We start from the raw sequence: 25566 nt of genomic DNA, 5'->3' as shown, positions 1-25566 counted from the left end.
ATTTTACAAAGCAACCACCTAATCTGTTTGATCTTTTCCAGATTGGGCAAACCAACGTCAATTTTTCATTCACTGCAAATAATGAGAAGTTCAGTCCATTAGCACATATACATACCATTCTAAGATCTGTGGTTCAATGTATTAATTGTTTAGTATCATGTCATATGCCTGACTAAATGATACATGTGTATTCAGTGCACAGACTATGGTGCTCTAGTAAGTAATGCAGTAAAAGCCCAATAATAGCACATAATCCCCTTTCAGTTTAAAATGATTTTAAACTGAATTCCTGAAGTATTTGGTACAATGAAAACAAGGCGAGCTCATGTGGAGATATACAGTTCCAGGTCAATGGAGTCATCAAGCTTGAAATATTAACCCTTATTTATTTCTCTGGATTTTACTTTGCTGAATATTTTGAGCACTTTGTTTTATTGCAAATTTGCACTTGAATCATTTGGGCATTTCCATAACCAAGCAAAATAAAAGTGCTGGAGTAAATCAGCAGGTCAGGCAGCATCTCTGGGAGATACGAATAGGTGATTTTTTGGGTTAGGACCAGTTTCCCATCCATGTCTTTCAGAAATGCTACCTGGCCCGCTGAATAACATCAGCAGTTTTTGTTTTGTAAACCCACATCTATGGTTTCTTGTATCTCCTTAACCAAGCAGATTGAAGAATTATTAATGAGCAGCGGCATGTCCAAATTCAGGTGTATTTGTCAAAACCAAAGAACTCAATGGCATAAGAGATCGTCTATGCTACCTAAAAGTGTAAGGCAATCCAATCCCATTGCCCAACATCTGGTCAGTTTCAGATCTTCTAAAGTCCAGTGCAAAGGCATCACAGGCAAGAAAATGTTGCTGCGTAGTCAACTGTTCAAATGATTAATTGAATGTTATTACACCAGTTTTAATGTAATTATAAATGCAATTGTCCAAGATTTACCAGCCACATTACCATACAGGCAGCCAATATATAAAAAATATATTTATTGACAGAAAAAGGCAATAAGCCACATAAAGGAAAAAGTCAAACTGCAGATTGCATTAGCAGATCTATACAGACAACACAATTTATTTAACAAAAAGAAAATTAGCCTACGCAAGCTGAGAAAATATTCTTGTGTCATTGGTGCATGATTCCGAAGACATCTTTTTATCGAAGTCGGTCCCAGCGCCAAATCGTGGCATCATCACAAACAGCAATGAGAATACTGCTATCTCTGCTAAAACTGGTCTGGCGTATAGCTGCAGTGCATTTTGGATAAGCCAGTGTTGTGCATCTAAAAAACAAGACAGAATCAGAAAATATTTGAAAGTGTAGCTGCAGTATCAACTAATGGGCAGCAGTTCACAAATGGTAGAATTTACAAATTATTTTGCACAATGGACTAGCATTTTTTATTTTGCAAGTTCTGGAGTTAACCATAAAACTCACAGGTAAACTCTGATAATCTCACCTTTAGCCACACCGAGCAATTTGTTATTAAATAAGCCACTAGTTAAGTAAGAGACTTGAGTGTGTTGGTCAGCAAGTTGTGTCATTGATAAGGATACATTAGAAATCTATGCAAGATGGAAGTTTAAACCAGCTCTATTTTTATAAATAAAGTAAGTCACACCAGAGTGTTTTTGATAGCAGGCCCACAGAAAGCAACATGTTCATAATTTCAAAAAAAAAGTAGAGAACCTATACATTGATTTGAAATTAGAATAAAAAGAAAATAAGATAATGAAAAAAAATCTTACTTAGCCTTATGAGGATCTTCCACTTCAAGGTCCCATACATAAAGTTTTCCAACTTGATTACCCAAAGCCAGCATCTTTAAAAAGAAATCTAGATTTTAATAATTGAATAGTTAGCAGTTGAAAGGCACTGGCCAATTAACTCAACATACTTGATCTTACTTTATTACTTGCATGTTAGTCTTGAAATCAAAACCCCAATATTCAGCAATTGATAGCAGCAATAAACCCAAACAGGAATAAACACAGCCACTCAATTAAAAACATTACAAATTTAACAAAGGAACTATTACACATACAATTGTAATCTTCCCCAGTCACCTAATCCTGTTGTCTATAATTCTTTATTAACATTGAAATCCTTTCAACAAAGTAGAACATAACCCTTAGGAGGGTTACTGGCAGCCATCTAACCAATAAACTAAGAATAAGAGAGAAACCCACTACTAAATCAAATCCCCAACTACTAAATTATGTTGACTAAACATTCCTACATACTTTATTCTTACCTTCTGCCAGAAATCCATTGAAAACCTCATGTACCAGATGTCACATTGACTGTAATCAAATCTTCCCAGTATTGTCACATTTGATTCATTTGGTTTTATTCTATCAATGTCATCTTCCATTTTGCTGGGTTTCCAGCACACAATGGCATTTTCACAAGACTGAAACAAAAATAACAGAACTATCAATGTTTGTGGTCAGCATTCATAATGCAGAAACTATAAAACAAGTCTGCATGCCAAAATAAACCAGTGCCATCAAAACTTGATAAAATAATAAAATTCCATGCTTATCATACATTTCATTTTAAAACGCAATTCCTAAATAACAGAAAATATCATAAGATCATAATACATGGGAGCAGAATTAAGCCATTTGGTCCAATGAGTCTGCTCTGCAGTCCATTAGAAATATCCAAGAGGCTTTTCATTGCTATATATTGACATCTCACCTGGAGTAAAAGCAAGTTGTTCAACCTTAAAAATCTATTTGTACTCATGAAGTTGCTGATTGAATAAAAAACAAAATGTTCACCTTTGATAATATCAGATCACCAAGCCACCGCACACAGTCCACATAATTCCTATGTATATCTCTTGTAGAAAAATCAGGGAAATGGATTTTCTGCGATACAAATGGCCTACAATACAAAAAAAATCCCAGTAAAATCAAGAAAATTCAATTGAACGTAACTTTCTCATGCAGGTTAGTCAGCATACTCAAATGAATGGAGTCGAAGAATGGGATATCCAAGATGATGTAGTGCTAGATGCACTTACACCAGACTTTCAACACATCCCCTACTTCCATGCTACAATGCACAGGCACAGAGACCTATGTTGCACTAAATTGGTGGCCAATCCAATGCACAAAAATATTTTGTACAATGCCTGCCACATGGGTCAATAAGTTAAATTAATAATAGCTATTCTTCAAAATAAACAGAATTTGACAATTAATAGTAATTTTAAAACTTTGCAACACTTTACAAATCTTCCAAAATGTAGTAAGAATCCATAAGCAGTTAAAAGCAGAGTTCACATGAAAATCAAGAACTATCTAGTATTAATCAGATATTCATGCAAAAATGTACAACAATGTGGACACAGAGGCAGACATGATTACAACATCAACCCAATTTCAAAGCAAGGATGCCGGAAATTAAATATTTTGCAAAATTATAGGAATGATTGGGGGTTTTCTTATCTTGTACATACATGTGAAATAGCTATAATCTGTAGTTTACCTATCTGCTAAGGCAACAAATAAAAAAGCAGACCATTTATTATAAATAAACTTGTCATGGTAAATCCTAAAGGCAATGCAACGAACAAAGCAGTATTGAAATACGTCACCTGTTAGTTTTACTTGGATTATATTCATTTGATCCCTTAATAGCCTTTAACATTCTTTCCGAGTTGATTCGCCACAATTTAAGGGAATGATCCATGCCACAAGACATTATTTTCTCTCCGAGAAGATCAAAATCCTATTAATGAAGTTAAAGGTAAAACAACACACTGATCATGTGAATCAGTCACAAAATACCTTTGAATATTCTTACCAGGCTTGCCATGTACCTGCAATGCCCATTACATTTGATGGTAAATCTCCAATTTCTAGTTGGGAATAGCAAATTCCTATATATGTCGACCAAATGATAAGCCCTTTATACCAGATTCCTAAGTGCATTTAATTTGCTGAAAGCACCCAAATATAAAGAATGTAGAATCACATTGTGCTTTTCAATCCTCAGCAAATTACCTCAATTAACATATCAACCTACTTCACTAGCACATGTACAATATATCAGATAAGACATTAAACTCAAACCTCAAAACACTTTGATCATATAGCAAAAATAATTCATGATACAATTCATGGCAACGTGAGAGTTTTTCCAATGTTCTAATCAGTAGTTATCACAAATTGCAGCTGGTTACAGGGTGACCAAAACTGAACACAATACTTCAAAAACAGCCTCACCAACATCTTGCACGTCTATATACGCCTACATCCCAATCTCGATATTTAATACTCTTAATGATAAAGGTCAAAGTACCAAAAAAGTGTCCACTCTATCCACATGTGACATAATTTCCAGGGAACTATGTATCTGCACGTCTAGATTTGTCTGCTCTGTTACATTGTCAGGGCTCTGCAATTCACTATGAAAGTCCTGCTTTAATGACGCAAATAAACTCCCATCACCTCAACAAGCATAATTTCTGGTTGCCATGTTCCCACACTGCCAGCCCGGAAAGCAATCAATCATGGGATTTGGCATGGTGAGGGAAAACTTTTAAAAAGCTGAAACGTCATGCAATAAGTAACATTTAGAAATTAGACAAGACAATGCACTCTAGATCATCCAATTATTAACATGCAAATTCTAAGACTTAAAAAAAATTCAATACAGTCCCTGCATTTGGTTTGTTTTCTCTAGAACACCAGAGGTTGCAGGGAGACCCAAAAGAAGTATATAAACTTATGAGAAGGATAAATATGGTAATCAGAATCTCTTTCCCAGGTTCGAAAAATCAAAAACAAGTGGCCATAGCTTAAGGTGAGATGGGTAAAGTCTGAAGGAGATGTGCAGAGCAAGATTTTTTATACGAAGAGCGGCAGCAATGCACTGCCAGGACTGGTGGTGGAGGCAGATTATGATAGAGCCATTTAAAATACTTTAGTATAGGCATATGGATATGCAGAGAATGGAAGGATAAGATTATATGCAAGTAGATAAGTGATAGTCTTGGGATAATGTTCTGCACCGAAATTGTGGGCTGATTAGCCCGTTATTGTGCTATACCTTTCTATATTCTATTTCTTATTCAGTAACACATAGAAGCAGAATATAACAGAATAAAACAACATTGGTCACTTACTGCACTCAGAACTTCATCTCTGTGTCCTTCCACACCTCCAAATATCGCAACTAAAGTGTCAGTTTGGATGTTCCAAAACCTTAGAGCATGATCTAATGTGAAACATAGGTTCCATTTAGCCTCGTGTGGAATACTTCACACTGATTGCACTGTTTTTAAAATCATTTGGACAAGCTAAACTGCTAAAGGCTCTTGCGTCTACGAGGAATTTCATATCTTCACAGCACTTCTGCAAAATGTGTCCCGAATAGTGACAGCATAACCTTCAGCTGTTCCACAACTCACGTTTAACCTTGAATTGGAATACATGACTTGATTGTTTTGCAATATCCACATCCATGTCTATTAACTATTAAAACTCTGATCTTGGATGCGTGTGTGTGTGCGCGTGTAAATAATAACACATGTCGAAAAAACGACGAGCTAAAGGTAAAAGTTTCACGTTCCGATAGAGATTTATCGCCTGGAATCTGAAATCACCTTATCTGAAAATTTCGAGCGTTATTTCTCGAGTTATTTATGAAAATGTTCACAAATCTGAAATAACTTTGAAAATAAACCTGTTCTTTCGCAGATGACGTCACAATGGATCTGCTTGCTACCGTCTTTCTTGCACTGCGAGTGACGTCACCCCCCCCCGTGTGTGTGCGCGCACGCGCTGGTATGTGACGCCACAGGCCGCACCCTCGCCACCCCCTGCAACCAACAGCTCCGACTTGGTCTAGTAACTATTAAAAGTCTGATCTTGGATGTGGATTTGTGCGTTTATTTATTTGTGTGAGATTACATCTTCTCGAAAACACATTGCGCTAACAGTAAAACGTTTACATATTCCGGTAGAGATTTTTGCCGTGGCCAAAAATTGCCTTCTCAAAATTTCATGCTTTATTTCTCGAGTTAATAATGAAAATGTTCAAAAATCTCAAAAAACTTGGGTGAAAAACAACTGCCTTTCACTTATTCCCTGTGTTTACAGCTGTGACGTCACAATGGGATTGTAGCCCTGCTCGCAACATTGTTGTTATCCAAGTACACCGAGCCCTGCTAGCCCTAGCAAGTGCAAATGCTTTTTTTTTTAAATTGTCACAGTACACTGCGTTCTGCTGGGTAAATAAGGTGAACTGAGCAGCCCCTGCGCAGTTGTCAGCTATGGGTGAGTGGTGGAATATTGTGTTGGGGGAACAGGTTGCGTTGGGGGACCAGGCCTCCCGTGTGACAGGGACCCAATGGGTCCCACTTGGTCCAGTATTCTTATAAAAATCAGAGACAAACTTTTGAATTTAAAACTTCTAAAGTTTTTTAAATTAAGATGCAATTTAATTCTAAGCAGATATAAACAGTATAACATCCAATTCCTACCAAGAAGACAGAGATTTATCATCATGTGTCCCAGATGGGACAATGAAATTCTTACTTGCTGCATCTCAACAGATTATGTAAACATAATACAAAACAGAAGATAAAAGTTCAGTGTGTCTATAGACCATACATACACAATAAATAAACAGATATAGTGCAATGATAATACTAGACTGTTATTGTTCAGAGCTTAAGGTTACCATAAGGTTCAAGGCAACATTGCAGCAAACCATCAGAATAATTTTCAGATATGTTTTCAATCCCACCATAATACAGGACCCCAAACACCAAGCTAGTTTACAAGCTGGTTAATTGTTAAGCTCACCTTTGCTCACAGAAAGAAGAAGATTTGGCTCTCTGGGGTGGAATTTCAGTTCATTAATCGCGTTACCATGTCCAACATAGTGCTACAATTAATAAAGAGGGAAGGCCACGTTAATATCACTTGCAACTAATAAATATTATTTATTTAAAATGATGCCAATCTACTTTAAATCAGCAACTTAATAAACTGAAAATATACCTTGACTATAAAAGTACCAATATAATTTGTAAAATTTTGATTTCTAAAGGTTTTCTGCAAGTAGAATTGACTTCCCAAATGAAATAACAACCATCATAATTATCTCCACACCTAACATCAAAAATAGCATTATTGACTGTTGTGCTGTACCTTGATTATTAACTCCCTTCAAAATCAGAAATGTTCAGACAACCTGAAACTGGGAAAAAGTCCAGTGATTTAGCATCTTGTAACTTTTTGCATAAATTCTATTCATGTTTTATCATTTCAAATTAAAATTAATCTGTAAACTAATGAAAGAATAAATTGACATCTGATCAGGAAATGTCTTTAAACTAAATAAAACTTCTTGGTTTACATCTATATGCAATATAAACAGCGATTCTATTTCACCTGTCAATACAAAAAAAAGAAACTCAACATCTTCCAAGATTGTGAGCACTTGCATAACTCCTTCCTTTATTAAGCCTCTTAACTTTACACAGACTGACTTAACTTTACATAGAAAAAAAAATGACCTGAACAAATATGGGTAACTGATGTTCTCTAGCATAGACCAAGACACTAGAAGTTGTGCAGTTTTCCCAAGTAGAGACTGTCAAATACGGGCCAACATTTGACAGCCATGTTTACCGCTACACCAATGAAGCTCCAACTGAAAGAAGCATTATTACAAATGTGATTAGGAAGTCTCTCAAAAATAAAGAACAAGTTTATCTTTCTTCACCTGACAGCATATCACAGCTCTAAACAATACTGCCTGATTTAGAACCAGCTACAGTGCCCTCCATAATGTCTGGGACCAAAAAAACATCATTTATTTGCCTCTGTACTCCACAATTTGAGATTTGTAATAGAAAAAAAAAATCACATGTGGTTAAAGTGCACATTTGTCAAATTTTATTAAAGGGTATTTTTATACATTTTTGTTACACCATGTAGAAATTACAACTGTGTTTATACATAGTATAGCCGCAAAAATAGGTTGGCCCAGTTACAGTTTGCCAAGAAGTACTTAAAAGAGCAACCACAGTTCTGGAAAAAAGGTTTTCTGGACAGATGAGACAAAGATTAACATATCAGAGTGATGACATGAGCCAAGTATGGAGGTGAGAAGGAACTGCCCAATATCCAAAGCATATCACCTTAAACATGGTGGTGAGGGTGTTATGGCCTGGGCATGAATGGCTGTTGAAGGTACTTATCTTAATTGATGATACCACTGTTGATGGTAGTAGCATAATGAATTCTGAGGTGTATAGACGCATCCAATCTGTTCAATTCAAACAAATGCCTCAAAGCTCATTGGCCAGCGGTTCATTCTACAGCAAAACAATGATCCCAAGTATACTGCTAAAGCAACAAAGAAGTTTTTCAAAGCTAAAAAATTGTCAATTCTTGAGTGGCCAAGTTAATCACCCGATCTGAACCCAATTGAGCGTGGCTTTTATATGCTGAAGAGAAAACTGAAGGGGACTAGCCCCCAAAACAAGCATAACCTGGCTGCAATACAAGCCTGGCAGAGCATCACCAGAGATTACACCCAGCAACTGGTGATGTCCATGAATCGCAGACTTCAAGCAGTCATTGCATGCAAAGGATATTTAACAAAATACTAAACATGACTACTTTCATTTACATTACATTGCTCGGTCCCTAACATTATGGTGCCCTGAACAGGCATGACATAGGAAAAAAGAAAAAAGAGGAAGAGAGATGGGGGTCCAGGCCTGGTAGGATTCCATGGAGCAACACTCCCGGCGGGGGTAAAAGGGGGCAGCGCCCCCTTTATGTAGAATTATTTCGATAATTGTACCTTGAAATTACAGTTCACCAGGGCTCACACACACTCCCTCTTACTTACTTAAACTTAGGTTCCTCCCACACTGTTGAGTGCATTGGGCCGCCTTTCTGCTGGGTTATGAGCGATGTCTTCCCCCCTCGATAGGCTTGCGTCCCAGGCTTCCATAGAGGCTTGCGTACCTCTATGTCCTGGCTGAGAGGCTTTGTTGCAATTTTACGGTAGATCTCCTCGTTTGTGATGTGGTCTCTGTAGCTAGTCTTCAGGATCTTCCTCAAGCAGCGTTGTTGGAATGCATCCAATTTCTTTTTCATCTTCAAATTGATTTTTCCATTTCTCACTGGCATAGTGGGCTGTAGGGAGGACTGCGGACTGGAAAAGCTTGACTTTTAGCATCTTGGATATCCCGCCACTAGACCATATTGGCAGCATTCGTCTGAAGACTGATGCAGCTTTACCAATTCGGGACTTGACGTCGACCTTTACTTCTTGTGGCGTTTTCAACAGGTTCCCCAGTGATTATCAGCTGGTCTATTGGCTGCTGGTCTCCAGTATGCATGGTCCCATCTTCTGGCCGATGATCTTTAATCCAACCTTTGATGCATTCTCCTCCAGAGCAGTTGTCTTGAAGGATACATCTCGACTCTGCTAGTCGTGCAATGTCATCGGCAAAATCTAGATCTGTGAGGCGTCTTCCTGTTCTCAACTGTATTCCAAAGTCAGGTTTGTTAATTGTCTTCCGCATGAGATAGTCAATCGTGACAATAAACAGAAAGAGGGATAGAAGGCAATCTTGTCTTACCCCTGTCAAAGAACCACATCTGGTTATGGGCACCAAGCCAGTGCCAGTCCCAAGCCCGGACATCAAAGGAGGAGGGTTGGACGTAGGGCTAGCGCCCCTACCATGTAAAACCAAAAACCCGCTACGGAAACAGCAAGCATAAACTATACTGGAAATCAGCATGAGAGATGGAGCTCGCCCCCTACAAGTATGACAGGCTTGGGCTAAAGCCTCCAGGATGCTTGTGCCACGAAAAAATGCTGCTATGAGAACTGCTACCTGGAATGTCAGGACCTTGTACCAGAGTGGGAACTTATCCCAGCTACTGAGTTTGAGAAGTATGAGCTGAGCATCTTAGGGGTGAGTGAAGTCCGTTGGATAGGGAGTGAGGAAAAACACTGATGTACTCCAGGCATGAATAACACCACATACGAGAAGTAGGACTGGTGTTAGACAGAGACAGAGAAAGCAATGATAGGTTGGAAACCTGTGAATGACCGTATCATCGCAGCGAGGTTCCAATTCCAACACACAAAGACAACAGTAGTACAAGTTTATGCATCCACAGACGAGGCAGAAGATGAAGATAAAAAGCTTTTTATGAACAGCTACACTCCCTCTACTTGTTTCAAAACGCCTATTGACACCGACAAGGCTCCAGCCCTGCAGCCGTTCCCCAGCCTTTCCCATCCCAGTGCCTACTCTCCCGCTGCCCTCCCCCAGGACCGCGCTCCCGGCACCACGCCTTGCTCCACCAGGCCTCGCCTTGTCCCGCCCCCGGACACCTTCCTCCTCCAATCACCGCTCTCTATCCTCAATCCCACCCCCCCACTTCTGCCTCTGACCGATGCCTCCCTCCTCCAGCCATCGCGCGGAATCATCATGTCCCATCCCGCCCCTCACTGACCAACGTCCCTCTCATCCAATCAGCGCCCTCGATCTGTCTTGCGGAAAATCATTTATAGATTTTGAGATTTTTGAACAAATTTCAAAATCCGCAGAAATCCACAGGTCTGCGGAGAAATCTCATGCCTGCCTGAAATGGGGGGACTATGTATAAACACTGCTGTAATTTCTACATGGCGAGACTGAAAATGTATAAAAATGGCCTTTATTAAAATCTGGCAATGTGCACTTTAACCACGTGTGATATTTTTCTACTACAAATCTCAAATTGTGGAGTACAGCGGCAAATAAATAAATGATGGGTCTTTGTCCCAAGCATTATGGAGGGTACTGTATATTTGAAACTCAAAAATATTTAATTCAATCAATTTTTTAAAGAAAAATAAGCACAAATTTATTAAACTGTCATGGATTTGTGGGAGGATCAAAGATTATTAAAATTTATCCAAGAGGAATTATCCTTTTACATTATTTGCTTTCTTTATTTTTATAAACAAGAGCAAAATAGTAATTAGCAAAATGTAATATACAAATTATCTATTCACAATTGTTCATACTCACTTTAATACACTGCATAGAGATGGGATTAATAATTCGGATAATGCCCCTTGATCCAGCCACAGCCAAGAGGGGGTGGCTTGTATTACTGTCGTATGTCCACGCACATGTGTAGAAGTTCTCGTCTGTCTGATTAGCTCGAGTTATTGTCAATACGGAAATAAACTTTATTCACCATAAGTCTTTGCTTCTACATTTTTAAAATCGCAACTCTTCCTCCAATCTAAATGAGGAAACATCCCTACTCTGATTTATTCATCAAGTTTTCAATCTGGCAATATAATTTTGCTTAATTCTCTCGAGGTTTAAACCCCAATATCACATATATGTTATAATTTAACATATGTACATTCAAGTTTAATATTCATTTAAAATCCATTTTAGCTTTTACCCAATCCAGTTATCTGCTGGATAACATTTCAGCCCTTCAAATTATTTAAAGTAAATATCTATGCCAGCTTCCTATTTTAATATTTAATTTTTATGCAGTTATTGATATAATTTGTTGCTCAATGATACTGACCACCCTTGAACTTTACTCACTTCCGCAAAGTAAAAACGATCATCAAATTATAACCTGTTGAAAATGGTTTTATAAAATTCGAGGCATTAAGAAACGCAGTAGCACACACGAAGTAAGGTTAATCTCTCTGCAAGTACCAACTTCACATCACATCATTATATCATTGTATTCAAAGGATACATCAGCGTCCACATATGATTGCAATAATCGCATTTCCCCTTGAGAGTGACATTCATAAAGTGTGACCTAGTCCAAATAAAAAGAGAGAATTTGAATATATAGATCAAACAATGCAGGACCGAGCCAGTTACATGTAAATGCCACCTCTTCACCTAAATCCTCAATACCCGGGTCAGAAGTGAATAGGCTATCTCATTTGGCCTCTATGCACCAAGGATCGTGTGGAGGCCCTTCCCAAAGTATCCAGATAAAGCTGGTGTAGGTTTTGCCAAATGTAAAATCTCCGAATGATTTAAAAAATATTTTTAAATAAACATTTACACGCTATTAAAATTGAACTAAATAACCTTTTTTTTTAATATAAACTAAATTACCAATAACATCAACAGAATTTTAAAAGTAATTTACTTTCCCCAATGCCTCTGAATCTATTAATTACAGTCCCAGTTGAAATAAAACACGCCAGATTCTGTGCTAAAACAAAAAGTGTAATTCACAGCATAATTTGGGGGAAATCAGAATGATGGGCTCCACCACTACATTTTTATTAAGCTTTCAGAAGTAAATCAAAATTACAACTGTAGAAGGAATACAGGTCATTGAGTCGCGTGGCATGGAAACAGGTCATTCAGCACACTAGTCCAAATGTCAGTCTTCTGCTAAAGCAGTTTACAAGTAAATTTGTGGTTACATTTTTGTTAAATCACACAATTTGAAACACTGACCCGGTTGCTGCCAACGGTGGCAAATACCAAAGGATCTCCCTCCTTACTGTGCCAGTTGAACTGCACTCCAAACAGTGGTTGACCATGATCCTCCTACAAAATAAAAATAATTTCCTTGCTTAAAAATTAGTTTGGAGCATGGTAAAATATTGCAGCATCAACCAATGCTGTCAAGAGGCCATTATTAATATCCATATAACGGTCAATATTCTTGATAAGGACCCAATCATAGAAGACATTTTCCAATTTGAAAATTTCCTACGGTTGCATTGATTTTATATTTTTCTCTTGCAATCTCAGTTCATAGAAAATAAAATGTATGCTCTTCATTAGAAACTGTTCAATTTTGAATGATATATTTATAATAGTCTATAAAGTCAAAAATGTATGATGTATAATATATTTAAAATGTGCATTCTGATTAATTCCTGAAATAGGCTTTTGGCAAACTATTTAGACTTTTAAGCTCGAGATACCGTGTGGAAATAGGCCCATCTGTCCACCGAGTCCCAGCCGATCAGCGATCACCCTGTAGACTACACAATCCTACACACTAGCGACAATTTACAATTATTTTACCGCAGCTATTTAACCTACAAACCAGTGAGTCATTGAAATGTGGGAGAAAATCCACACGGTCACAGAGAGAATGTACAAATTCCATACAGACATCACCCAAAGTCAGGATCAAACTTGGGTCTCTGGCGTTGTAAGGCAACTCTACCACTGCGCCACTGTGCCTCCCCAGATTGATTTGCCCAGGTTATGAAAGGAAAACCATGGTATGTCAATAATTTTAGTTTATATCATCACATCAGCTTTCATCACTTGAATTTTTTGGCAATGTTCCTAGAAACACCTAAATAACTATTCTGCAAATGTAATGCAAAAACCGTAAGCAGTTCAGAAAAATGTTTAACCTGTATTATGATGGAAAGCTTATTGAAGTTACAAGACAAGTCATTCTTATCAAAAAAGTCAAGGTTAGGAATAGCATATTATTCTGCAGCAAATGGGGCAGTCACAAAAGCAATGCTGAATGGTTTAAAAAGTAAACATCCTCCTTTACAAAAATAAATGAGTGAAACTTGTTCTTCCTATGGAAATCAGCAGATAAAGGAAGATAGTGCCAGATTTCAGATGGATGCAAGAATTACAAAAAGTCTTTAATTTCCTCAAGGAGCACTACACTCCAATACTGATAACTACATGTAATCAAAAGGCAGAGCACTAACTTTTCACAATTCTGCCTGAAAAGATAGATTATAATTTACTGCCAGAGAGGGCAATTCCAATTATTTAGACAATTTCTATTTATGGTCCTTAGATTTATAATCCCAAGGAGAAAACATTTAATCTAATGCAGCAAGAGAAAGTACACAAATCACACAGAGAAATCTTGGAACCCAAAGACTTTAGGAGGCTCTAAAGTAGCACAATCCAGCATAGAGTGAACAAGCAAGCACTTTCCCGGCAATGAAAACGCACCCCCATTTTGAGTTGCTAAATTTTGAAAAAAGGCTGGCGGGACAGGATCAAGGGTTTGGTTTAGTCCAGAGGTCGGCAACCTTTTTTGCATAGGGCCCAAGATCCATGTTTGTGAGCGGATGGCAGGCCACATCTATCGCCATAGTTAATAAATGGAGGTAATAACACATAGATTAATAAATTAGTAATTAGTAATACATACTAATAATTCATAAATTAGTAATAATACATGCTAATAATATGTCGTTTTCACGTGTTTTTCCATTAGTTTTCTGCAGTTTCCAGATCGCTTTCATGCCCCAGGACTAGCTGCAGTTCCCAGATCCCTCGCGTCCCCAGGACTGGCTGTAGTTCCCAGGTCGCCTGCGAAGCCCGGGACTAGCTACAGTTCCCACAATATTCTAAGTACAGTTACATCCCTCAATGTTAACACACAGAGTATTGACCCGGTAGAACTGATTGGCCTGGAGGAAAATACTTACATTAAAATGAACACAAGAAAGGAATACAATTGTCACTATAAGAGTCCAGTTAGTATATCAGACATTGATATTTTCACTCAAACAAACCTTAAGACTGTTGACGCATTTAAATGAATATTTGCATTTCTTGGATTTCCATTTTCCTTTCCCCCAGCTTTTCCGTCCAGGTACATTTGGTGTGTTTGTAGGTGTATCTGGTCTCTCTGTATTTGTACCACTCTCTATGCTGGCAGCATCATCCTATAAACAAGTAGAACAATAAACAAACACAAAAATCTTACAAACAGATTATGGCTTTTGTGGGGCTTCGTATTTATATAACATCACAAATCAGCACACAACTAAAATCATAATCATTAAAATGTCATGCAAGATAAATGTGGTAACATTTATATTAATCTTTAATAAAAAATTTGCAGCAAAAGGCTCACATTTGTGCAGGAGCGTTGAAACAGTCACCTAGTCCATGTTTAGTATCGCCAATGTAGAAGAGTCCATACTAGGAGCACTGAATGCTGATGAGGTTAGAGAATATGCAGCGGGTGTGTTAGAGTATGTGAACCTCTATCTCACCTGCACATCATAAAGCTATACGAGGCAGGGTAGGTGATGTGTTCCTAGACTGCGCTGCCAGGAGTGGTGGTTGAGGCAGTTAGGGAATGACAGATATGGATCATGTGCAGCCAAATGAAATTAGTTTATCTTATAGTTTATTAGTTTATACGCAGCACGGACATTGAGCCGAAAAGCCTGTTGCTGTCATATTCGCCAACAACAGAATTCTTACGTGCAGCATAATAGACTTGTAAATATATAACAAACAAAAAAAATGCATTCAATGAAAAACCACTGTATTAGTGCAAAAAAAAACAAAACCTCATGCCAAATCCAAGGCATAGCTATGGGCATGCACCTGGACCCCAGCTATACCAGTCCCCCTTGTCCTCACCTTCCACCCTACCAGCCGTCACATACAACAAATAATCCTCCAACATTTTCGCCACCTCCAACAGGTTCCCACCACTGGCCACATCTTCCCATCTCCTCCCCTTTCGGCTTTCCGCAGAGACCACTCCTTCCGTAACTCCTTGGTCAATTCGTCCCTTCTCACCCAAACCACCCCCTCCCCTGGTACTTTCCCTTCCAACCGCAGGAAATGCTACACTTGCCGTTTAACCTCCCCCTCGACTCCATCCAAGGACCCAAACACTCTTTACAGATGAGGCAGAGATTCACCTGCACCCCTTCCAACCTCACCTATTGCATCTGCTGTTCTAGGTTTCAACTGCTCTACTTTGGTGAGACCAAGCGCAGGCTTGCCGATCGCTTCGCCCAACACCTCCGCTCAACTGGCATTAACCAACCTGATCTCCCGGTGGCTCACCACTTCAACACCCCTCCCATTCCGAATCCGACCTTTCTATCCTGGGCCTCCTCCATGGCCAGAGCGAGTCCCACCGCAAATTGGAGGAGCAGCACCTCATATTTCGCTTGGGTAGTTTACACCCCAGCGGTATGAACATTGAATTCTCCAAGGTAGTGCGGAGTGACGTAGTCCTTGCTTTCTCTCTCCTTCCCCTCCCCAGCTGCCCCAGGGCCTACTGTTCACTTCATTTCTTCTTCCTGCCCCCCCCCCCACTCCCATATCAGTCTGAAGAAGAGTCTCCACCCGAAATGTGACCTATTCCTTCCCTCCATAGATGTTGCCTCACCCGCAGAGTTCCTCCAGCATTTTTGTCTCCCTTAGTACAACCATTCAGTCGAAAGAAGCTCATAGCTGAGTTTAGTGCGGTGCAGTGTTCAAGAGCCCGATGTTGTTCAGAAAAAGCTAAATTTGTACCCAGTGGTCATAGCTTTCAAACTCGTACTTTTCTCCTGGCGTTAGGAGTAAAATAAGATCATGGCCAGCATGAAGTGGGTCTTTGATGTCATTGGTCATTTGATGTTATTGTTTCCTATTGATCTCTTCAGTGGTCAGTACCTGTGATGAACCAGGCAGTATCTGCCATTCAATTCTTTTTTTCCTGAATGATCATTGCCAAACCAAGCCATGATGCAACTAGTCCGTATGCTTTCTTCTGTACATCAGTAGAGGTTCCAGAGTATTTGTCAACACATCAAATCTCCGCAATCTTCCGGGGAAGTAGAGGTGTTGACAGGCTTATTTTATGATTGCATCAAGGTGGTAGACCAAGGACCAAGGACAGGTCTTCAGGTGCAGCGCAGAAAACGTTTAAGTAATTGATTCACTCCACTGCAACCCATTGATGAAGGCAGAGTTGTGGATCCTTGACCTCCCTCTTCCAAAGTCAACAATCTGCCCTTTGGTCTTGTTGATGTTGAGAGCAAAATTATTGCTCTGGCACCAATCAAATTTTCAATGTCCCTTCTGCACTCAGACTCATCATTGGCCATTATTCAGCTAATAATAAATGTATCTTTGGCGAAATTAAAGATGGCATTGGAACTGCATCTGGCTACAGTCGTGGGTATTGGGTGAACATAGCAGAGGACTGAGAACACAGCCTTGGGGTGCTCTTGTGCTGATGGTGAGAAGATTAAATAGTTTCTAATTCGTTCTGATTGTGGTCTGCCAATGACAAGGTTGAAGATCCACTTGCATAGGGACAAGCTTGATAACAAGCATGGAGGGGACGATAATGTTGAATGCTGAGCTACAGTCAACAAATAACAACCTGTCATATACATGTTCTCATTTCCAAGTGGTCCAATAAGTGGAGAGCCGGCAAGATCCCATCCCCTGTTGTACTATTGTGGCAGTAGGCAAATTGCAGTGTCCAGGTCCTTGCCAAGATAGGGGATAATATGCATCAGAAGCAACCTCTGAACACACTTCATCATCAGGAATGCTAGTGACATCGGTCAGTAGTCATTGAGGACTTAAGTCTCTGTACTGAACACTGCACAATGACAATAAAATTTGAATCTGAACCTGAATCTGAACATAGTCTTATTGGGCAGTGGTATTATTGATGCCCTTTTAAAACAAGTGGAAACTTTTGACCTTAGTAATGAGAGATTGAAGATGTCCTCAAAAATTTTAGCCTGTCTGTGCAGGTATAACAGAATCACAGGAACATACTCAGTCAACACACAGCATATAAATTATATAAAATTATGCAAGACATTGACAACACAAGAGCACCTCAAGGCTGTGTTCTCAGTCCTCTGCTCTGTTCACTGAATACCCATGACAGTGTAGCAAGATGCAGTTCCAACGCCCTCTTTAATTTCGCCAAAGATACATTCATTATTGGCTGAATAATGGACAATGACGAGTCTGAGTGCAGAAGGGAGTTTGAAAATTTGATCAGTGCCAGAGCTCTCAACATCCACTAGATCAAGGGGCAGATTGTTGACTTTAGAAGGGAGAAGTCAAGAATCCACAACCCTGCCTTCATCAACAGATCACTTTCTTGAGGCTGCACATCCAATAGATTTTTTTGCTGATGGGGATGATGCATCCATGATGGACTGGGCTGTATCCAGCTCTCTCTATAGTCTCTTGGGTTCCTGCAAGTTGGAATTTCTATACCAGGCCATGATGTAGCCAGTCTGGATATTTTCTACAGTATGAAAGACATAAAATGTTGGAGCAACTCAGCAGGTCAGGCAGCATCCCTGGAGAACATGAATTGATGAAGTTTTGGGTCAGGACATTTCTTCGGACACAAAACATCACCTATCGATGTTCTCCAGGGATGCTGCCTGGCCAGCTGTGTTACTCTAAAATTGTGTATCTTTCCTTGGTAAATCAGCATCTGCAGTTCTTTGTTTCTACTTTCTATGGTTCTGAAATAAAGGTTTGTATTCAGTGACATGCTAAATCTCTTTCAACTTCTAAGTAAAGACACTTGTACACCTTCTTCATGAATACCTTTTTTTGTCGACCCCAGAATAATATACCAGGTCCCTTAAATTCCTACCTACAAATTAAATCGTAAAACGTCCAACATAAGACCAATTCGAGACTTGTAGTCACAGTTTGTGCACAGTAGATGGAAGCAACGCCAGAATTTCAGCCAAAGACACCACCTATTCAAATGCAGTAAATGAAATAAAGCCCAGGACATGAACCAGAACAACGTTCTTCCTACGGATCATTTTATTCGCACTGTTAGGGTGATCCCGTTGCCCTTAAAGCTACAGATCCATATGACCCGCTGAGTTGCTCCGGTACTTTGTGTCCGTTTTGTTTTGTAAAGTAGTATCTGAGGATCCTTGTTTAAGAAGGAACTGCAGATGCTGGAACATCGAAGGTAGACAAAAATGCTGGAGAAACTCAGCGGGTGATGCAGCACCAATGGAGCGAAGGAAATAGGCGACGTTTCGGATCGAAGAAGGGTTTCGACCGGAAACGTTGCCTATTTCTTTCGCTCCATAGATGCTGTCTCACCCGCTGAGTTTCTCCAGCATTTTTGTCTGCCTGCACATCCTTGTTTCGTTGCGGCTGAAAACCGCTCTCAGTTTGCACCGGTATCTCCAGATCAGGGTCCCATTGACGAGCCGTAGGGGTAGGGAGCTGGTTAGCGGCAGGAGGGAAAGAGGGAGGGAGGGAGGGAGGAAAGGAAGGAGGGAGGAAAGGAAGGAGGGAGGGATGGAGAAAAGGAAGGAGGGAGGAAAGGAAGGAGGGAGGGAGGGAAGGAACGAGGAAAAGAGGGATGGATTGAGGGAGGGAAGGAGGGACGGAAGGAGGGAGGGAGGGAAGGAGGGAGGGAGGGAAGGAGGGACGGAAGGAGGGAGGGAGGAAAGGAGGGAGGGAGGGAGGAAAGGAGGGAGAGAAAGAGAGAGAGAGAGGCCATGCCGGAGGTTGCTCGCTCTTTGCCCGCCTGCATGCTTGTACCCCGCACCGCAGGCCTCCCCGCGCTCAATCCTAGCGACGGCATAGGTTTTACAACAGGGTTTGTTCCCTCCACCATCGCGGATGTCACGGCTTCCCACCCACATCCCCATCCCCGTGCGGTTCACCTACATTTTCGTCGCCAGACATGTCGGGATTGCTGTTCTCGTCGCTCAGTTTCTGCCTCTTGGCCGGCATGTCCGCCCGCGCCGCGCTCTCCGACATGGTGCGCACAAAGAAAGCACGTCACTCCGCACGCCCGCTACGTCACTCCGCAGGTCCCGCCACCCCCCGCGACACGTGATGATTGCACGCCCACGGTGGATGGGGGGGGGGGGGGGGGGGGGGGGGTGCGACCGGGCCACTGGTCCCCCCGCGGCACGTGGTGTTGCCCCTCCAGCTCAGCACTGTCTCTGCATCTCACCCTGAAACGTCGCCTGTCCATGGTTTCCTCAGATGCCCACTGAGTTATTCCAGCATTTTGTGTCATTCTTTAGCATTTCAGAATTGGTTAGTTCATTTTTTAATGCAACCCTTCATTGCACATTCCCAAATTGGTAGAGATACATACTTACAGACCCTTCAGCTTAGTTCTCTGTAAAAGTGTTTCCTCGTCTCCGTTCTAAATGGCTGTAGAGGCCAAGTCGTTGGGTTTTTAAAGATTGACATGTTCTTGATTAGTAAAGGTATCTAAGGTTACGGGGCGAAGGCAGAAGATTGGGGTTGAGAGGGAAAGATAGATCAGCCATGATTGAATGGCCGAATGGCCTAATTCTGTTCCTATGAGTTGTTTCAGTTTGTGTCCTATGTGTCAGTTTTTTTAATGCAGGCCTCACTGGTGAGGACAGTGTTGATTGTGGATCCCCAATTGCTCCTGAGGTGTTGTGAGTGAACTGTAATCCAGCTGTTGATATTTACATGTGTACCTACAAATTAAGAGTAAGAGTAGCTCATTGGATCCTTAACATCTTCAGGGACATATAATAAAACTAGACCAAGTGCTGCTCTCCCATCGCAACATTCCACCACTCACCCGTTCCCCCAACGCAACCCATTCCCCCAATGCAATATTGCACCACTCGCGCATAGCCCCCAACTGTGCAGGCGTGGCTCATTTATCCTTATCCGCAGCACTCCTTCCTCCTCCTCTTCATCCTCCCTCTTCAATCCCTCCAGAGGGAGGGGGTGTAGAGAGGAAGGGGTGGTAAAGAGGGAAGGGGGTAGAGAGGGAAGGGGAGGGGGTAGAGAGATAGGGAGGGGCTAGAGAGAGAGGGAGGGGGTAGAGAGAGGGGGAGGGCGTGGAGAGAGGGAGGGAGGGGGGGGGGGTGGAGAGGGAGGGGGGCAGAGAGGGAGGGGTAGAGTGGGCAGGAGGGTGGTGAGGGTGAGGGAGGGAAAGGGAGCCGGTAGAGAGGGTGGGAGTGAGTTTTAGATCGGGAGGGGGAGGGAGGTTAGAGAGGGTGGGGGCGAGAGAGGGAGTGTAGACGTGGCAACTACCCTCCCTACTCCCTCCTCTCCCTCAATCCCCCCACTCTCCTCACCTCCCCAGGATCTTTCCCCTCTTCTCCCCTCCCCTATCCCTCCTTCAACTCTCTCTTTGTTTGACCAGGCCTCCCATATGACAGGGACCCATGGGTCCCACTTGGTCTAGTATCTATCTATCTAGCTTCTATATTACTAAAACTCTGTTCTTGACCGGTTTTGGCTTTCTGTGCTGCGGTTTCTGAGAGTACGCCGCCACCTACGGCCGGCATTTTTGGCCACCTCGCTCAGAGCCCCCCTCCGCCGCATGTGTGCCGAGGATTTTTCCTGTCGATTAAAATTGACAGAGATATTAATGTTTTTACAACATTGCCCATTCTCTCTGCTGCCACTGCTGGAGGGAGGGAGAGGGATTATAAAACCAGGAAGTGGTGTGCCTCAATCAGTCTCTGCAAGTGGTATGCCTCAATCAGAGCTTTGAATGACACTGACAAATGTCTACAGCACTGTGAGTACCCTTAATTTGGTTTGAAAATGAAAATATGGTTAGAGGTAAAAAAGCACTGCCTGCAAATGGTTGTTTGGGTTTGGGTTGAAGTAAAAAGGCACTCTCTCTTTCCCCCCCCCCCTCCTCTCCCCCCCCCCTCCCCTCACCCCCCCTCCCCCCCCCCCCCCCCCCCCCCCCCCCCCCTCCCCCCCCCCCCCCCCCCCCCCCCCCCCCCCCCCCCCCCCCCCCCCCCCCTCTCCCCCCTCTCCCCCCCCTCTCCTCCCCACTCTCTCCCCCCCTCTCTCCCCCCCCCCCTCTCTCTCTCCCCCTCCTCCCCCTCTCCCCCCCCATCTCTCTCTCTCCTCCCCCCCCTCTCCCCCCCCCCCCTCTCTCTCCCCCCCCCTCTCCCCCCCCCCCCCTCTCCCCCCCCCCCTCTCTCTCCCTCCACTCTCTCCCCTCTCCCCCCCTCCCCCCCCTCCCCCCCCCTCTCCCCCCCCCCCTCACTCCCCTCCCCCCCCTCCCTCCCTCCCCCACCCCCCCCCCCCTCTCCCTCCCCCCCTCTCTCCCTCCCTCCCCTCTCTCCCTCCCCCTCTCCCTCTCCCCTCCCCCCCCTCTCCCTCCCTCTTCCCTTCTCCCTCCCTCCCTCTCTCCCCCTCTCTCCCTCCCCCTCTCTCTCTCTCTCTCCCTCTCTCCTCCTCTCTCTCTCCCCCCTCCTCCCCTCCATTTGCGGGAGGGGGGGGTAGTTAGTGTGTGATGCTGCATGCCGGCTCCCCCCCCCCACAACCACATGTTGGGGGAACAGACCCAAGGGGTGTGCACTTGGTCTAGTATTTTAATAAAACTCTCACTTGGTTGTTTGTTCGTATGCATGCATGCGTGGGCGTGAGATCCCAAAAACCCTGCCAAAATGGTACACAATAGAGGTACAATTTTTGACCCACCTTTCGCCCATTGTCCTGGGATGTGCAGTACCGAGTTTTGTTTGGATTGATTATTAGATTTTACAAGTTATTGACATTTTAAACTACAAAAATCACTTTTCAAACCACTTTTCCACTTGCCCTGCCCATCAGCCGCGTTCGACATCACAATGGGATCCCGAATATCTTTTTTTTAATCGCCATTTTCATTGACAATGATTTTATTCCAAAGTAAAACCCCTTTTAATCAAATTCTTCCATTTTCATTAGCAGCTAACATAAGTCAAAGTTATTTTAAAGAAAAAATGCGATTTGCATTGAGAATATAATTTAAATAAAAACATTGCGATTTTCATCGTGGAGGGGTGGAGCAGGGGGATAGAGGGAGAGGAGGGGGGTAGGGAGGGTGATGGAGGGGAAAGTGGGAGAGGAATGAGTGCGGGAGAAGGGATAGAGGGAGAGGATGGGGGAGTGGGGAAGGTAGGGAGTGGGGGATAGAGGGAGAGGAGGGCAGTGGGGGAGGTGGGAAGGGACTGTGGGGGGTGTGATAGGGGGAGGTGAGGAGTTGGGCGGAAGGGGATAGAGGGAGAGGAGGGTGTAGGGAGGGGAGAGGGTTTAAGGAGGGAGGGAAGGAGTGACTGAGGGTAGGGGAGCGGTGAGGGTGGGAGTGGGGGAAGGGAGGAGGAGAGGGGAAGAAGAGGGAGGGTGAAGAGGAGGGGAAGGGAGTACGGGGATGAGGATTTGATGGAGGATAGGGGTAGGAAGAGGGATGGCAAGATGGTGGAGGGGAGGAAGCAGAGGAGGGTTGGTGGAGGGTGGGGAGATGGAGGATAATGAAGGAGGGGAATAGGAGACTGAAGAAGGAGAGTGAGATGCATTCACATTGATCAAATTTTACAGGTTTATGCCATTTGGAATTTTTAAAATGTTGCAGTTCCGCTCCCACTTGCTGGCCGCGCATGCGCCGTTGGGGGATGGTTGCCGTGACTCTTGTCACAACGGGAACCCGTCAGCCGCCCCGGCGCAGTGGGGGCTATGGGTCAGTGGTGGAATATTGCCTTGGGGGACGGCCCCAACGGGTCCGCACCTGGTCTAGTTTGAATTAAATCTTGGTATATGCCTATAACAATAATATACTTCAATAATACATCAATGTGATTATCATCACAAAAACAATTGTCTCACCACCTGAGGCAAGGTTGGTGCTGTCAGTAATGTAATCATATCTGAATCACAATGTTTTTATACCAGCTTTGACTCCAGAGACTTGAGCACGGGGACTGACATTTCAGTTAATGGCGTTGTCTCTTTCAAAGATACATTACACTGAACCCATCCCATTATTTTGACAAATCCCCCTGGAATTATTTCCCTGTGTCATATTTATCCCACTCTCCCCCATGCACATCTGCTCCTCTGATTCCCCCTGATTATTGGAGAGCTTATAACACAGTTCCATGAAAATGATCACCATTCATTTTCGATTGCTATCTTCAATTATGGTAAGCTGTTGGCCCATCCCGAAAGTCTTCCTGTCCAAAATCCGTCAAGATGTTGTCATAATATATGCTACATCAAGATGTTGTAAATTCAAAAACTAATTTTTGCAGAAAACCATCTCATCAGATTTGCCCTGCCACAATTTTAAAACAACCATTACTGTCACTGGGCTATCCTCATCAACGTGTGCTGGCTTAAGGCGGCTCACGGAGATGAACTCCTCCTTGCCACCCATGTCCAATGTAAACGTCGAGACGCCAGTACTCATCACCCTGGAAGGACCCTCGTACACCCGCTGTAATGGCGAGCAGTGAGCATCTCTACGGAGAAAAACATACACACAATCCCGTAACATAGTAGGCCCATGCACCGCAGACGAACCATGCTGGGAAGTGGGAACCGGGACCAAAGTGCATGCCCGCTCGTGAAGGTCAGCTAACAACGCCAAAGCCGGGACCTCTTGATCCCGGGGGACGGGCAGGAAATCCTCAGGAACTCACAAAACCGAGCCGTAAACCAAGTAGGCATGGTTCTGATGCCTAGGAGAACCCAAGGCAACTGGTCGACCCAATCTGGGCCGGTGAGTCGAGCTTTCAATGCTGACTTGAGGTGCCTGTGGAAATGCTCAACCAAAGCTGGACTCTGGGTGATACGCTGGGTTGGACTCTGGGTGTGTTGGAATCTTGGGACTGGCTTCTGGACATTGATCAGCTGTTTTAATCTTCAGCTATTCCCTATTCTTAACCTCCGGCATCACCATCGGCACCGTGCCAATTTCACTCCATGTCAACATTCCTCTTATTGATCTCCATAGATCCTGCCTGACCTGTCTTATTGTTTTTATTTTTTCTCATCAGTAAAGCACACCAGAGACCATTGCCCAGAGGCACAGTTCATGATGAGGACACTGTCTGCTAATCTTGGTTCATTAGAATATTGACTTATTTTTAAACTGTGAAGTTTAAACGTTCATGTGACATCCCTCTGTTCATGTGACATCCCTCTGTATGAAGTGTTTAGAATATTTAACCCATTGCAAACGTGTGAAAAGTCAATTTTGGCAGGAACCATAAAATACTGGAAATACACTGCAGACCGACAGCATTTGTAAAGCATTACAAAGTTTCAGATCTGTACCCTTTATCTAATCTGCACTTGCTGGTTACTAACTCTACTAAATAGATACACTGTTACTAACTCTACTAAATAGATACACTGTTGGCCAAGTTTTATCTGAATCATTGTTGCCTTCGCCGACATCCACTTTGGGTGGTAGTATTTTTTTTTTAATCTGAAACATTAATTTTGTTGTGTTCTCTGCTGTGTTGAGTATTTCCCGTATTTTCTGTTTTATTTCATTTGAATTACTTGCTTTAATTTTTTCTGCCAACCTTCCTCTATAAGACCATAAGACATAGGAGCAGAATTAGGCCATTTGGCCTATCAAGTGCTCCATCATTTGATCATGGCAAATCTATTTTTCCCTCTCAACCACATTCTCCTCCCTTCTTCACGTAACTTTTGATGCTTTTATAGTAGGATCTGTAGGTTAAAATGGGTAGGTTAACATATGATAAGCTTTTGACGGCACTGGGCGTGTTCTTGCTGGAGTTTATAAGAATGAGGAGGGACAGGGACCTAATTGAAACACACAGAATAGCAAAAGGCTTGGATAGAGTGGATGTGGAGAGGATGATTCCACTAGTGGGAGGGTCAAGGACTAGAGGTCATAGCTGCAGAATTAAAGGACATTCTTTTTGAAAGGAGATGAGGAGGAATTTCTTTAGTCGGAGGGTGATGAATCTGCATAATTCTTTGTCACAGAAGGCTGTGGAAAATATATTCACTGT

General features: G+C 42.5%; 1 protein-coding gene across 2 annotated transcripts; it reads right to left on the bottom strand.

Moving 5' to 3' along the window:
* Positions 1-979: 979 nt before the first annotated feature.
* Positions 980-19616, bottom strand: eed (embryonic ectoderm development). Of its 2 annotated transcripts, none has more exons than XM_055637237.1 (12): positions 19463-19615; positions 14557-14709; positions 12500-12592; positions 11775-11840; positions 11075-11200; positions 6828-6909; positions 5144-5235; positions 3611-3744; positions 2790-2895; positions 2258-2416; positions 1752-1825; positions 980-1285 (listed from the first exon to the last, which is right to left on the bottom strand). In XM_055637237.1, exons 1-12 carry the CDS (start codon positions 19553-19555, stop codon positions 1159-1161), a joined length of 1305 nt encoding a protein of 434 aa, XP_055493212.1. In that variant the 5' UTR covers positions 19556-19615; the 3' UTR covers positions 980-1158. The 2 variants fall into 2 exon arrangements, 1 of the variants encoding a protein (XP_055493212.1); XR_008723651.1 differs by having other exon boundaries at positions 1252-1285; positions 1752-1839; positions 19463-19616.
* Between the last annotated feature and the right edge of the window lie 5950 nt (positions 19617-25566).

This window comes from Leucoraja erinacea, chromosome 6 (assembly GCF_028641065.1).
Source record: "Leucoraja erinacea ecotype New England chromosome 6, Leri_hhj_1, whole genome shotgun sequence".
In the NCBI taxonomy this organism is placed as follows: domain Eukaryota; kingdom Metazoa; phylum Chordata; class Chondrichthyes; order Rajiformes; family Rajidae; genus Leucoraja; species Leucoraja erinaceus.
The sequence above is the reverse complement of the archived record's forward strand: the minus strand, read 5'-3'. Positions and strand labels throughout refer to the sequence as shown.